Below are 12225 nucleotides of genomic sequence, written 5' to 3' on the forward strand. Positions count from 1 at the left end.
AGAGTCTTAACCACTGGACCACCAGGGAAGTCCTGTTTGGGGGGTAATTTGTTGTTCAGCAATAGATAGCTAATACAGAAAGTCTTGTAATTGTATAACCAACGTAAATTTATAAGCTGAAATCTGACCAAATCATTTGTTTTCTTCTGAAAAAGTTGTAGAAAATCGCAAGACTGAAAGCCCTCCCCCTCTGTCTCTGTCTCTCTCCATCTCTTTCTTTTTTGGGAATAAACAACTATAATTACAATTTAAACAGGATATCATAGAGATCAATCATAGGGATTAATACTAATTAGATTTAAAGAAAAGAGAAAAAGAATTAAAGGATGTTACTGTGTAGGTTAGCCTTCCCTTTATAATAAACACTTGTTCCTTGATAACGTATTTCTTATAAACATAGTGTGTGTGCCTGTGTGTGTGTGAGAGAGAGAGAACACACTGTGTTTAGTTTAATGGTTGACCAGGCTTTCATTATTGGTGGAGGAATGGAGGGATGGGGGTACTTACATGTATCTCCAAAATGGGCTATTGGTGAAAACTAGGGATAAAAGACTTTTTGCCCTTGACATTTATATATACTTTACACAGTTTGTTTTTTTTTTAAACCTGGTTTGCCGTTTTCAGGGTATAGGAATAAAAATTTTAATGTTACTTTGAGTCTCCTTTTATCAGTGAAAAATCACATTATGGCTCTAATTTTTAAATATTTGACAAGCAGTTATCATAACAAATGGTTTCAGACATTTTTGGCTTTCCCAGAGATTGAAAGAAAGGTGAAAATGCTCGTTTCTTTTGAGGGCAATAAAGCATTTCTTATTATCACAAATCTAATTGACACTATGTGGTAGATTTTTATAAACCACGTCACTTTATAAATGGCATGAACATTACCACAATAAAGGGGGAAAATACTCTTTCAGAGTGGCATTTCAAAAGGTAAATAAATTAACCAACTCAAAATATAGTTTTCTCTTAAAGCATTTTTATCTTCCCATCTTTTGAATGGTTCCTATGCTTATGAACTCCCAGGCCCCTTCTCAGTACCAATCAGTCAACTGGCTTGAGCACCTACTGAATACCTTCACCAAGTACTATATAAGAGAAAGGCAACACAAAGGAACAAACAAACAAATAGGAGAGGGTCTCCCATGCTCAGGAAGCACACGATCAAGTGGAGAAGATCAAACATGGAAGTGAAATGGTTGAAGTACACTTTTTCTGAGTAATGACACGTCCAAGTCAAGTGCGGATTACTCTTGAATTCTGTAAAAAAATTTTGCCTAACTATACTGAGACGTTTACCCAGGCAAAATATGATTCTCGACCACAATATTGCTTTGCATCTTTGTTCTTGCTGTTTCCTTTGCCTAGAATGCCCTTGTCCTTCATCTTCATCTAATGAAATTCTCTCTCTTATTTAAGGTCTAGTTCAAAGGCCCCCAATTCCATGATGCCTAGGCTTACTCCATCTTGACTTATCTGTTGCACTGGAAAATCTAGCCCACCCAGCTCTCTCCCCCATTAGAATCCCACGAGTCATACTTCTTCCATCTCTTGATCACTTCTCTTCTGTCTCCTTTGATGTCTCTTCTTTTTTTCATAACCGTGCCTTGAAGATTGAATGTTAGGGAATTTTGATTCTCTGGTTCTAATTGCCTGGATTCATGTCATCTTTCCAAGGCTTTATCTCCCAGTAATTGTCTCTTACACCCCTTACTTGAGCTCCAGCTCAAGGAAGTTCAATTTCTTAAGCTAATTCCTGGACATATTCACTTGGATGACACTATCAGCTCCAACTCAACATGTCCAACCTGGACTCATCTTCACCCCTATCCTCTACCCTCATTGCAGTTTCCTTACTTAAAGCCAGAACTGACCATGTGTTCCGAGATTCTAGGGCTCTAAATGGTGACAACTTCTTTGATTCAATCTCTTCTTTTTCACCTATATCCCGTCAGATAGATCAGGACTTAGCTCCAGTCTCATGCCTTCCATGAAGCCTGTCCTCTCTGCTCTAGGGTCTGGAGTCTTTCACACTCCAAATTTGCTTGCATGACTCAGTTTATCTCTTGACCAGGAATGGGGTTTCTATAGACATTTAACAATTTTATAGGCTAAAATGAATGAAGTCTTGTTGTTCTTCACTTGAAATCATTCTCATTTTCATCTCTTCCTACACTTCTACGCCTTCCCCCATCTGCACTTCTCATCTCCTCTCACCTAGCTTAGAGCACTAACCCCCTAGGTGTCCTCCCATCAACAGTGCACTTCCACGCCCTGTGCCAGTACTTACGCTCACAAAGGATGCCCTTCTTCCTCTTCTCTGCTTAGCCAGCTCCTCCTCATCTTCTAAGAGTGAGATCACTGCCCCCCTCTACCAGGAAATCTTCCTGGATCTTCCAACCCAACTGGAAGCTTCTCTTCTCTGGGAGGGAGTGCTGAGTGTAGGGGAGGAAAGTGCATTTTGGAGCTAGTCCAACCTGGGTTTGAATCCCAGTGATGTTACGTTTTAACTGTCTGGCCTCAATTTCTCTGAGCCTCAGGTTCCTCATCTATAAAACAGAGAAAATAATTTCTATCTTGCAGAGCTGTTGTGAGAATTAAATAAAGTCATGTATATAATGTGTCTGGCACGTGGTAACAACTATCATTACCATGTAGGTTTTGAGTCTCCTCTAAGGCTGATACATTGCACAACCCCAGGGTGGTGTCTCCATGAATACTGCCCCTTGCAGTTGTCAAGTGCACAACTTGCACGTGGTAGTCCAGGTCTATTATGTCTAGTATTGATTGTTTGCTAAGTTACTTATACGTGTTTTAGTGTTTAATAATCCATAAGCTTCTGAAGAGAAGATGGGGAAGGGCAGTGCTCGTTCTCTTGTACAGTCTTGTTTACTGCTACTTCTCTAGCCCCATCTCTCACCACTGTCAACTGCCCCCCACCCCAATTGTATTGGATTAAACTACTTGTGGTTTCTCTGATGGCCGCAGCCCCAGTCCTCAGGTCTCTGAACAGACCCATTCTCTGGGCTAGAATAGCCTCTAGCTCCCTAGGCTTGTTTACTTGTCTCTTCCTGATTAGACCATGTCAGTCTTGTTCACCATTGCATGCTCAGCATCTAACATAATGCCTGGAACTAGGATGAGTGCAATAAATGTTTGTTGAATGAATACATTGTTTTCAGGGATTATTACCTAGTTTTCCTCAAGAAGGAGCATGAGATTTTTAAATGAACAGCTGTGCTTCTGCAACTATCATGACTGCAATAGACTGGATGTTTGTGCCCCTCCCCCCAATTTCTATGTTGAAATCCTACCCGACCAATGTGATAGTATTAGGAGGTGCGGCCCTTGGGAGGTGATTAGGTCATGAGGGTGGAGCCCTCATGAATGGGATCAGTGCCCTTATAAAAGAGGCCCCAGAGACCTCTTTTGCTTTCTATCCGTCATGTGAGGACACATGTAGTCTGCAACCTGGAAGAGGGCCCTCACCATAACCTGACCATACTGGCTCCCTGATCTCGAATTTCTAGCTCCCAGAATCATGAGAAATAAATTTCTGTTGCTTATAAGCCACCTAGTCTCTGGTACTTTGTTATAGCAGCCCAAACAGACTAAGGCAATGACTAAATTACTAATGTCTACTGCAATCCTTTGTGTATATTATCATGTACATTGTGCTAACATTGTCTGCTTCTTAATAAATGTGTGATCTTGGGCAAGTTTCTTAATCATTCTGTGACTCAGTTTCCTTATTTGTAAAATGGATATAGTAAGAGTATTTCTCTCAGGGCTGTAGTGAGGATTCAATGAGATGCTTCTACTATTTGGAATGGTCTCTCTCAGATCATCCTAGGGCTGGCTCCTTTTTCACATTCAAGATGCAGTTCAAATGGCAAATTCTCAGCAGCTTTCCCTGACCACTCTGACTCCTTCTCCAATTTCTCTCATATCGCTTTGTTTTAAGTTCGTCATGGCATTTGTCGCTGTCTGATTTTCTCTTTGTGTACTTATTTATTTGTTTACTAGCTGTGTGACCTTGATTTCTCTGAGCCTCAGTTTCTATTCACTGCCATATCCTCAGTGCCTAGAATATAGTAACGCCCAGTGAATATTTGTTGAATGAACTGACTTACCTTCCCTTTTCGAGTCTTTGAGAACAGTAATGGATAGCTAGACTTGGGTGAAAATTTTCTGATCACATAAGTCGGGGGGCAAAACTCTTTTCAGAGTGCTATCAGTCTGTGGCTAAGTATAAGATCTAGCCCCTGGCCTCAGGAGCTTACCATCTAGTTGGTGGGATGTGAGTTGAGTGATTCCTAGAACCACTGGTGGATTATAAATCACTAGTGCAAATTCTGCCTTCCATGGACAAAAAGTGATACAGAAAAGTGATGGATCAAACTAAGAAGTTATGTGGCTAAGTGCTAAGTTGAGTGGTGTAGAGTCTCAGGGATATGGGTAGACAGACGGAGGGATTCAGCTGGGGGACCTTAAGGGAGAGAGAAGTCATCCTAGAGAAGGGACCAGACACTAATGTTTGTAAAGCACTTAGAAGAGTGTCTGGCCCATAGTAAAAGCTATGTGTGTGTTTATGAAATAAAAACGCCCAACTGATATTTTTATGCCATCAGGATTTTATTTTTTCTCTTAATAAAGATACAGGACTTCCCTGGCAGTCCAGTGGTTAAGACTCCAAGCTTCCACTGCAGGGGGCGCGGGTTCAATCCCTGGTCGGGGAACTAAGATCCCACATGCCGGGTGGCATGGCCAAAAATGGGGGAAAAAAAAAAAAGATACAAAAATAGAAAAAAGCTTTGTTCATGAAATTACCACGGGCTGCTCTTTCTCAAAAGCACGCATAAGAGGGCCACAAGAGCACTTATTTGTCTGATATTAGTAAATATTATATACCAATTTTAGAAAGGGCATCAACTGGAGACCCCAAACCTAGGGATCACATGGACGCAATCTGATCATCCAGGCGAAGAGACCAGTTCTCAGAAGTATTAACAAAGGAAGAAAACTGCACGGGATGGGCCTCCTGAGCCTCTGCTTGGTGATGTGGGCCCCGGGTCTGCCCTTCTTCGTTGAAGACACAAGGCGGACAGTCACAGTTGGGCCTCTGGCTGGACTGTGACGAGGTGAACACCTCATAGCATGTCTCACCATCCCGGGTTGTGATGGCTCCCTCGCTGGCTGCTTTCCTGGCGCAGGGCATCGTGAGCCATGGGGAACGTTGCGGGGCAGTGCAGGACACTGGGATCACGTACTTAGACAACGTATGCTTGGAAGCATAGTGCAGCTCGGTGTTGTAGAGAACCATGTCCTGAGAGACAGCCTTGGCCCTGATGCCGCATTCCGTCACACGGTAGGTGAACTGGTAGGCATAGGGCTGAACATGGTTGGCAGGGCAGCCCAGTCCCAAGTGCAACTCATGAAAGTGCACATATACGTCATTGTTCAACATGAAGGGGTGTACGGTGACTATGAACCAGTCTATGGAGCACAGAACAGTCATCGGATTTTGTCCGGAACAGGCCAAAAACACAGAGGTGAGGAAGACTAGCCCTCCTATCAACTTGAAAACTTTCATCCCGGTAGCGGATCAGGTAATGACTCTCAGGAAACAGAAAGCTGTCTGGTGAGGAGTTCTAGAGCACAAAGAAACACAAAAGGAAAATCGTCTTATTTCCTATTGAAAGTTCAAACACGATCATTTTTTAAAAACAAAAGACCATTCCTAAAGCATTTAAAAAGAAAAAAGAAGCTAAGAGAGTAGAACTTAAATGTTCTCACTAAAAAGAAAAAAGGTAAACATGAGAAGTGAGGGATGTGTTAATTAACTTGATGGGGGAAATTTTTTCACAATTTAAACGTATGTCAAATCAGCACGCTGTATACTTTAAATCCCTTCCAATTTCACTTGTCAATTATACCTCAATAAAACTGAAAAAAAAAAGAATAAAAAGCAAAGGGAAAAAAAAAAAAAAAAAAAAAGCAAAGGAAAAGATCCCTGTGACAGAGAACTGAATTTTGATGTCATTGTTGGAATTCACGTGTTTCTAGATGACTACAATGGCTTCTTTAAGTGACTTTACCATATTGTTTTGGTATAAAACACAAATCCCTCACATACAGAATGAGAGTCTACGCCGATCAGGAGTAGCATTCCTTTGTGTGCAACCCCAGCCAAAAAGAAAACAAAACAGTTTTCATGCCAAACATTAAATAAGGTGACAGGAGATAACAGTTTAATTCAAGCTGACAGCACTTTCCTCCTGAAGGCCCCAGTGTCCTCCCATAGACCATACTAATGAACTCTTCTCTATTGCCTTCTTTTTTTGGTTAGCAACAGATTTAATTAAATGAAAACCTAACAAGAAATTGTGGTTTATTCCCGACATCCAAATATTGAAATTTTGCCAACTGGCTCACTTAAAGTGATGAAATGAATGCTTCATAAATGCCAGCGGTAGCATCATAAGCCATTATGACCAACAGCCATTATGACCTTGCAAAATAGCGAAATTGCAGAGTGACAGGCAGAGCAGTACAGAGAAGAAAAGAGTCATGCTAAGAACAAGTGTCTAAAACAGTTTCAGAAGGGGTACACACAAAGGAAGAAGGAACAGGAATATCATCAAATATTGTTCTCAGTTTTCATTTTAAAAGTGAAAATGAAATAAATCAAATAGAAAAGTGCCTAAAAATTCAAAGGAAATGTCTATGCAGCGTTTTACTCTTGTTCCCTGCTGAATTAAGTAATCCTTGCGTAAATGACTTCATTCTTTGACTAATATTTATTGAGCATCTACTATGTGCCCAGCACTGTGCTAAATAAAAAGCATCCCAAGACAGTTCTTTCCTCCCCTCTTCCTCAGTTGCAAAAATGTAGCTCTTTCTCTTCCTTTGATACTGATGAATTTGCTGCAGTCTTTAATGGAAACCATGGCGGAGGAGCCCACTAGCCAGGTGCAGTGGCCTGGATGAAGTGCTTTGTTTTCACATCAGCCCTTGATCTGGTTGGTACCCCTGTCTCTCCCTCTCTCCTTACTGACTCCTCATTTTCTTGGGGATGGTGAGGTGTAAAGAGAAGCCTAAGAGGTCTACCCGGCTCCTTCCTTGCCTCTTTGCTCTGAAATGGCTCTCTTAGGACTGCTTTTTTGTTTTTCACGAAGCAAAAAAAAAAAAAAAAAAATAACAGAAAAACAGCAGCAGCAGCAACAAACCGAAAAACCCAGCCCTCTTACCCCTCAAAAAAAACCAAACAAACAAAATACGATGATGACGACAACAACAACAAAAACCGAGTTAATTCGGATGCCAGCTGGTCTTGGATAATGACTCAACAGTTAAATAAACAAACCACTTGCTCTGGAATGATGCATATTTGCTGAGGTTCCTTCTGGAAGCTGAGATCATCACTCCATCACTGCTGCACTATTGCCTTGGTCTCAGGAAGACCACCCTGCCCTGCGCTTGCTTTAGGAGTGCCTTTCTCTCCCTCTCTCCCCCTCTTTCCTCCTTCCTTCACATGACCTCACAGCCTGGACCTATTTGCCCTGAACAAAAACCTCCCCTTCAAGTAGTTCCTGGAATAGGTCAGGGAAACAATCCTTCCACTCCAAATTTGTTGTTCAAACCCCAGAACTGACACCAAGTTTAAGGGTGTGCTCCTGTGCAGGGAGTTAGCCATCTACTTCCTCTCCATCCCTCGGGCATCTTTCCTATTGTCCCTCCTCCTCCTTCTCATGGTTAATCCAAAGAGAATTATAAAAAGCCCAAATTCTCTGAGAAACATTACAGTTGTCACCCAACGAATCATTTTAGACTACCTCACTCCCACCCCCAAAGCCACTTTTTGAATTACACTGCACTGAATCAGTCTTGAAGGAAGGGCTTTAGTAACATCACTGAGTTTGGGGGTTTATTTAGCACAAATCTCCAAACTCAGACAGTACAGAATCGGTTTCCTCTGATTTTCTTGTAGTCAGGGAGAGATTGCCACAAGATTGGAGCGATACATGTGTGTGACAACATACCTTTGAGCTCAGATAAAAATGAAGAATGAAGTCAGCGGGACCCATGTTTAAGACTGCATCTCTAAGGTGAGAGGGAGGAGTTGGGCGATCAGGGGAGAGCAGAATGCACTTGCTAACGAGCTGCTAACTCCTAGCTCAACGCCACTCTTGGGGAGTTGCTCCCTTTTGCTGAGCACAGGTCGTCAGAACTGGGCAGCCTCCCTTCCCCGCTGCCTGGCAATTCCCAGGGAAAGGTAGAGGGTGTGTGTGTGTGTGTGTGTGGGTGTGGGTGTGTGTTGAGGGATGGTTATAAGTCATTCACAACACAGTGTAAATTCATCAAATCAGTTGGCTTTTCTAACATCCAGCTGAGATGTGTTGGCAGAAGAGGACCTGGGACTTGGATGGGGAGGGAGAGGGTTGGCTCTGAGAAAGAGGGCTGAGGGGCTAGAGATGGGAAGGGGGCGCCAGAAGAGAGGGTTGTGCAGTCTGCGCCAAACTGGAGGTATTTTTAGCCATAGTTGGGGCTGAGCCCAGCATCCCGGGAGCTGAGGGAGTTGAGGACTGGGGAAGAAATAACTGCAGAGAAGGGAGCGCTCACCCTGGGACTACTGTCGGGCTTCCCAGAGGCAGCTGGGCTGTTAGAAAGCAGGTCCCAGGGTTTGCATGACCATAGCCCCATTTTGGCTTGATTGCAAATTATCCTTGCGAAGCTCATAACTTCGATGCCTTTGTATAGCCAAGCAGGGCTCAGCTCTTGGTACCTACAGTCCTGAACTGAGCTATAGGGAAGCCGGCGAAACCAGAGCTGCTAATGACACCTGGATGCAAAATGTTTGCTTTCCTTGCAGCTACAGAGTACAGTAGCTTTCTGTTTTTCTAAATGTGGTTTATGCATATACATTTTCCATTAGTTTTTTAAAAAGTTTTCCTCCTTCCCCTTAAAAAAAAAATTCCCTAATAAGCCTAATTCTTAATACATCCTTTACGTTTAAAAAAAAACAAAACAAACATGAAACGTTTCATTCTGGGAATATGAACTCTATTTCTTAATGTCTTACAAGGAAGAGATTGAATATTGGTCTAAACACAGAGCATTTTTAATCTCAGGGAAAAAAAAGATACTTTTTAAGAGAGAAGTAAATTAGTTTTGTGATGTTGGTGAGTGAATTGAGACGCGTAACACAAATCTCCTTGAAAGCAGACAGATTGTTGCCTCCTCATCTCCTCTGATGTTGTTAGAGACACATACGAACTCTTTGCGTGGGGAATGGGGAGGGGATTAGCTAAACATTTCCACATCTGGTTTGAGAACAGTTTGGAAAAAGAATTCACTGCATAGGCTCCTGGAAGCTTTTGGGGTCGACAGTTATTTATTTTTAAAATTCAGTATACTCATGACAGCATAGTTATCATTTGTATATTGTTTTCCCAGAATCTTGTTGTCAAAACAAAAGGAAACAGAGGGGAAAAGGAAACTCCAAAGCAGTACGCAATTATCTCAGGGAAATATAACTGTCAGGGCATTGATTTGCAGCAAAGTTTGTTCACTCTCTTGCAGCTGATTTGAAGAAAAATGAATCTGAGTTGGAATAAAGATTCCTTTACAAAATAAGAACAGAAGAAAGAATCCTAACACTCTGTGGACCCTTTAGTTTAGAAATTCAAGTAGTCACATGTTGACTTTGCCCAGCCAACTATCTCAAGGTTTGGGAGCCTTTTAAAATCGAGGCCCAGTTTTAAAGAATTAGTTGGTTTGCTGCTCTCAAAGAAAGTGAGGATTGTGATCATACTAATGATGTCGAAGGGACATTAAAGTGAGTTAGAAAATTAAATTACTGCTTTTGTAGAATTTACGTTCATTCTAAAGAAATCTGGGCCCGGTTTCGTTTTCCAACATAGTGAAACACGGTGTTAAAGTAACCACACGTTATTCATCGTTTGGCGAGGAAGAAGAATTATGAACTGCTAATGCTTAACAAAGTCCATTCTCTCAACTGAGGAAAACACCTTGACTCAACCCTAGGAAAGATTTCATTCAAATTAAACTAAAAAGTAATCATTAAAAGTGTTTTTTTCTGTTTTTTTTTTTCCCTGCTTTTCAGTAGAAAAATTGTAGGAAAAAACTGTAGAAAAATTGGGAGATATAGAAAAGAAAAAAGAAGAAAACATTCTTCGATCTCAGAATAATCACTGTTAAATTTTTGGTTTATATACTTTTAGTTTTGCGGGGGAGGGGAAAAAATCTATATACATATATATGATCCAAAGTCATTTCAGGAAAAAAAGAAAAGGGTAAGTCTTTTTGAAAGCTGTTTTTAATTTTTGACATTGAATTTGAAAGCAATCAAAGCATTATTTTTGTTTGGGCCATCTGGTTTTGTTCTTATAATCTGTTAAGCTATCAAGCATAGTTTAAATGTCATGGTTCATCTCCTGCACAAATAAAGGTTGCGAAATAAATAAGAATCCAAGCTCCTTGTAAGAGAGAGAAGTTTTCGCTGGGTCATTAATTTGGTTACTAAAAGGTGAAGAGTCTGATGTGAAATCAAACCATAATCAGGCTATGCAACAAGGGTAAACCATACCCTGACTGAACATAAGTATTTCCAAATAAATACAGAAAGCTGTACTTTAGTGGAAACGGCAAATATCAGGTCATGGGAACTCCTTCCCTTTCGTGCAGAGAAGCTGAATTAGTTTAATTTTTAAAGTTGAACGAAGGGATGTATTTCATAATTTCCGTAAAATGTAAGGAAAATCCCCAATGTGTGCCCCTAATCCAGTTTATGTTTTAATTTAATAATTTATTTGAGTTTGATTTTTCAGAAAACGACACCCTTTGCCACAAAGCCCCAGAGTCCCTTCTCATTTTAAAGGACAAGGTAAGTTTGTGTCTGTGCAGAGCTCGCAAATCTGCAGCAGCACAGCTGCCTTTTTAACCCATTAGTCGTCTCCAGAGGGCTGCCCAAACCAGAGAAAGGCCCCTTCGCCTGAGATGATTTCCGGGTGTTACCATCAGAAGGCAGAGGACTGAATCAGACACTCCTTCAAGGGCTTCACCACCTCTTTGACACACCTGTGTCAATAAATGAGGGCTCAAGACGGCTTTCGAAAATGGTCAGGCACATTCTTCTCTCCCTTTCAAAATTGGGATTTTGGGGTACAGGTTTTCTTAAAGTGAGGTGCATGTATACAGCCCCAGCTGAAGGATGGCTTAAGTCCAAATCAAGCCACAGCTGACTTTACAGCCTGTTTGGCTGATTTTTACCTGACTTGACCAATCTGTGGCTCTCCCAAGCCCAAAGCTACCTTGTGTATGCCCCACCCAGAATGTGGCCACTTGGTGCGTGGGTGTACACCCTGAGTGAGGCCATTCACCATATCTGGGCTCCTGAGGGGGAGAAAAGGTTTAGAAAAGGTTCCTTTGATAGGAAGGCTGTTGGTCGTTGTTAGGGAACTTACAATTTGGGAGGCTTGCCTGCATATTGCAATAGGTAAAGAGGCATTGTTCTGAGGCCAGGACATTGTGGGAAGAGCAAATCGTTCTCTCTCTCTCTCTCTCTCTCTCTCTCTCCCTCTCCCTCTCTCTCTCTCTCTCTCTCACACATACACACACACACACACACACACACAGATGGACAGATGGACGAGTAGATAGACACACACACTAAGAAGAAAGGAAAGCCCAAATCTATTTCCTGCTGTTGCCCTGATCCTTACTATTTTTCCCCATCCCTTAATCCTTGGACTGTAAATTCCTTAGGGAGCTGAGTCTTGATCTACCATAGTGTCTGGTACATGGTAAGTACTCAGTAAATATTTATTGAATAAAAGGATGAAGGAACCACTAGAAATTGCCACCTTCCACTGTTCTTGTCCAGCCCCTAAGGGCCTGAATCTAGTTACTGGCGAAATCTCTCCTCCACTCTTTCTCCAAACTCCCAGTTGAAGGCCTGTGGTAGCAGTGAAAATTTTCTTGGTAGAAAGTGTAGGGCCCCTGTCAAGAGTCCTGCCCACTTACCCACCTGCCTGCCTACTGACCTCACTGATGCCAAGGGCTGTATGTCGGCCCAGCCCAATGGTACCCACTGCCCTCTCAATTAGCTCCTAGCCAGTCACTCCAAATGGAGCCAGCCCTCCTTGCGCTAACTCCCCAACCCTGGTCACTATCCTCCTTCCTTCTATCAAGCAACCAAGT

General features: G+C 41.9%; 1 protein-coding gene across 1 annotated transcript; it reads right to left on the reverse strand.

Annotated features, from left to right (window-relative positions):
* Positions 1-4957: 4957 nt before the first annotated feature.
* PLAC1 (placenta enriched 1) lies at positions 4958-5596 on the reverse strand. The gene has a single exon (XM_061179294.1). It carries the CDS (start codon positions 5594-5596, stop codon positions 4958-4960), a length of 639 nt encoding a protein of 212 aa, XP_061035277.1.
* Positions 5597-12225: the final 6629 nt, after the last annotated feature.

The sequence above is a fragment of the Eubalaena glacialis genome, chromosome X (genome assembly GCF_028564815.1).
Source record: "Eubalaena glacialis isolate mEubGla1 chromosome X, mEubGla1.1.hap2.+ XY, whole genome shotgun sequence".
Classification (NCBI taxonomy): Eukaryota; Metazoa; Chordata; class Mammalia; order Artiodactyla; family Balaenidae; genus Eubalaena; species Eubalaena glacialis.

What these genes read in the sequence shown, in the direction of transcription:
- PLAC1 (XM_061179294.1), bottom strand. Translation starts at nt 5,596, where the DNA reads ATGAAAGTTTTCAAGTTGATAGGAGGGCTAGTCTTCCTCACCTCTGTG.